The sequence below is a fragment of the Ursus maritimus genome, unplaced genomic scaffold (assembly GCF_017311325.1).
Source record: "Ursus maritimus isolate PB19 unplaced genomic scaffold, ASM1731132v1 scaffold_33, whole genome shotgun sequence".
In the NCBI taxonomy this organism is placed as follows: Eukaryota; Metazoa; Chordata; class Mammalia; order Carnivora; family Ursidae; genus Ursus; species Ursus maritimus.
Genome location: NW_024425897.1, coordinates 14,073,217 through 14,075,145, shown reverse-complemented (window position 1 = coordinate 14,075,145; position 1,929 = coordinate 14,073,217). Strand labels below are relative to the sequence as shown.

The window sequence follows — 1,929 nt, the reverse complement described above, 5'->3', positions numbered from 1 at the left end:
GCCTCGGGGGGCCTCGGGGGGCCTCGGGGTCGAGTGGCAGGAAGTGGGCCGGCTACCCCTCCCCAGCTGGTCCCCCAGTGTGGCCGACCCTGCCCCTGACACGGCTTTTTCCCTCCGGATGCCTCGCTTTCCGCGGTAGGCCATCCAGATCCTGGGCGGCATGGGCTACGTGACAGAGATGCCGGCTGAGCGCCACTACCGCGATGCACGCGTCACGGAGATCTATGAGGGCACCAGCGAGATCCAGAGGCTGGTGATCGCCGGCCACCTGCTCAAGAGCTACCGGGGCTGAGCCGCGCTGCAGGGCCGACGAGCGCCCCGCTCGGGCGCCGGGCTGGCCTGAGGACCACGGGAAGGGGGGGCAGGAGCCGTGAGGCCTTAACCCCGATGCTTGGTCCGGAACCCTGGGGAGTGGACAGCCGGGGGCCATGCCGCTTCTTGCCAGGACCACCCGGCCCCAGCCCTCTGGTGTGGACTCACCTGCCGCCCTCACCTCCACCCGCCCCAGACCCAACTGCCTGGGGGTAAGTCAGGGAGAAAGGAAAGGTGAGGGGCGGTGACCTGCATGGGCGGACGCCCATCTTCAGCTCAGTTTTTTTACTTTGTTTCCTCTTCACACCTGTGCCTTGTTTTCTTCATCCGAGTGGACCTGGCCTCCTGGAGGCGGGGCCTTGGGAAGGGCTGGATTACCACTTTGGGACTCCCAGGTCCTTTCTCAGCAGGAGGTCCAGGTGGGACAGGCTTTTGGCTGTGCCTGCTCTTTTCCCTGAGGTCAGGGATCAGGAGGAGGAGTGGGATGGGCGCCAGAATGACCGGTTGTCTTGGGAAGGCTGGCTGGCTCCTCGCGAAGCACCTGGAACCCCATAAGCTGCGTTCTTCATAAAGTGTAAATGAGTGGGAAGGGGTCTGAATCATTCTTGAGGACACTCGATTGTGGAAACTAATAAAGCGTACCTGTGCCCTGGTCCTTGTGTCCTTGCCTGGGCCTTGCTGGGGAGGGGACATGGTCGGCTAGTGTGCTCTGGGATGGCTGCCACCTGTGAGAGAGAGAGAGAGAGAGAGCGGGCGTAAAGCTGACTGCAGGACCATCCGTCTAGAGGGAGAGCTCCAGCACCAGGCAGGGTTGACCTGCTCCAGGAAGGTACAGAGCTGGGTCCCCGGCTGGGGTGGGGGTCTAGGACAGTGACCGCTGCGCAGGGAGGGCAGGTCGGGGCCTCTGGGTCAGAGGGCTTTGTCTAGGGGGCTGCGCAGGGTGGGTCCAGCCCCTGAGCAGGAGGAGGGGATGGTGCCTCCTAGGTGGGGAGGGGTCTAGGGGACAGGGAAAGGCGGTACAGGCCTGCAAGCCCGGCTGCGGATCGGTGGACAGGGGACCGCCGCAGCATCCTCCGCGGGTGACGGGTCTGGTGCCCCTGGAGCCGGAGCCCAGCTTTTAATGACTTCCACCCATGGCCGTGAGACAGCGGGAAGAGAAACCGAGCAAGTCAGATTTCAAGGGAGCGAGCGTCAGCCCTCCGCAGGGCGGGGAAGCGGGCCTGTCGGCGCGGTGAGGTCTCTGCAGGGAAGTGGGGACAGAGACGTGACCCCTTTGGAGCCCCCGTCACGTGGACGCTGAGCAGCGTCCTCGACGCTCTCGGCGGAGGAAGCCGCCCCGAAGCCGCGTGCCTCCACTGAAGCCCTGCCCTTGACCCCGGCCCAAGCTCCCACACCAGGGGCTCGCTGCGTGCGTGGCGCGGCGGGGACGTGGGGGTGGGGTCTCCCTGCGCGGCGGGGCGGTGCCCACGGGCCGCGGGGCGGGGCAGCAGGTGCGGCGTCTGGACAACAAGCCGCAGCCGCGGCTGCCCGCAGCTTCCCTGCGCGCTCTCCAGCTCAGGCCGGCTGGCCGGAGGGACGTCCTGGAGATCTGCGCCCCCAACTGCAACAGGTGAGCGC

At 66.5% G+C, this 1,929-nt stretch overlaps 1 protein-coding gene across 1 annotated transcript in view; it reads left to right on the top strand.

Moving 5' to 3' along the window:
• ACADS (acyl-CoA dehydrogenase short chain) overlaps positions 1–964 on the top strand; it is a 12,107-nt gene extending 11,143 nt beyond the window's left edge. Inside the window, exon 10 of the mRNA XM_040619835.1 lies at positions 140–964. Coding sequence (XP_040475769.1) covers positions 140–292 — 153 coding nt within the window. The 3' untranslated portion in view covers positions 293–964. The remainder of the gene's footprint in view (positions 1–139) is intronic.
• Positions 965–1,929: the final 965 nt, after the last annotated feature.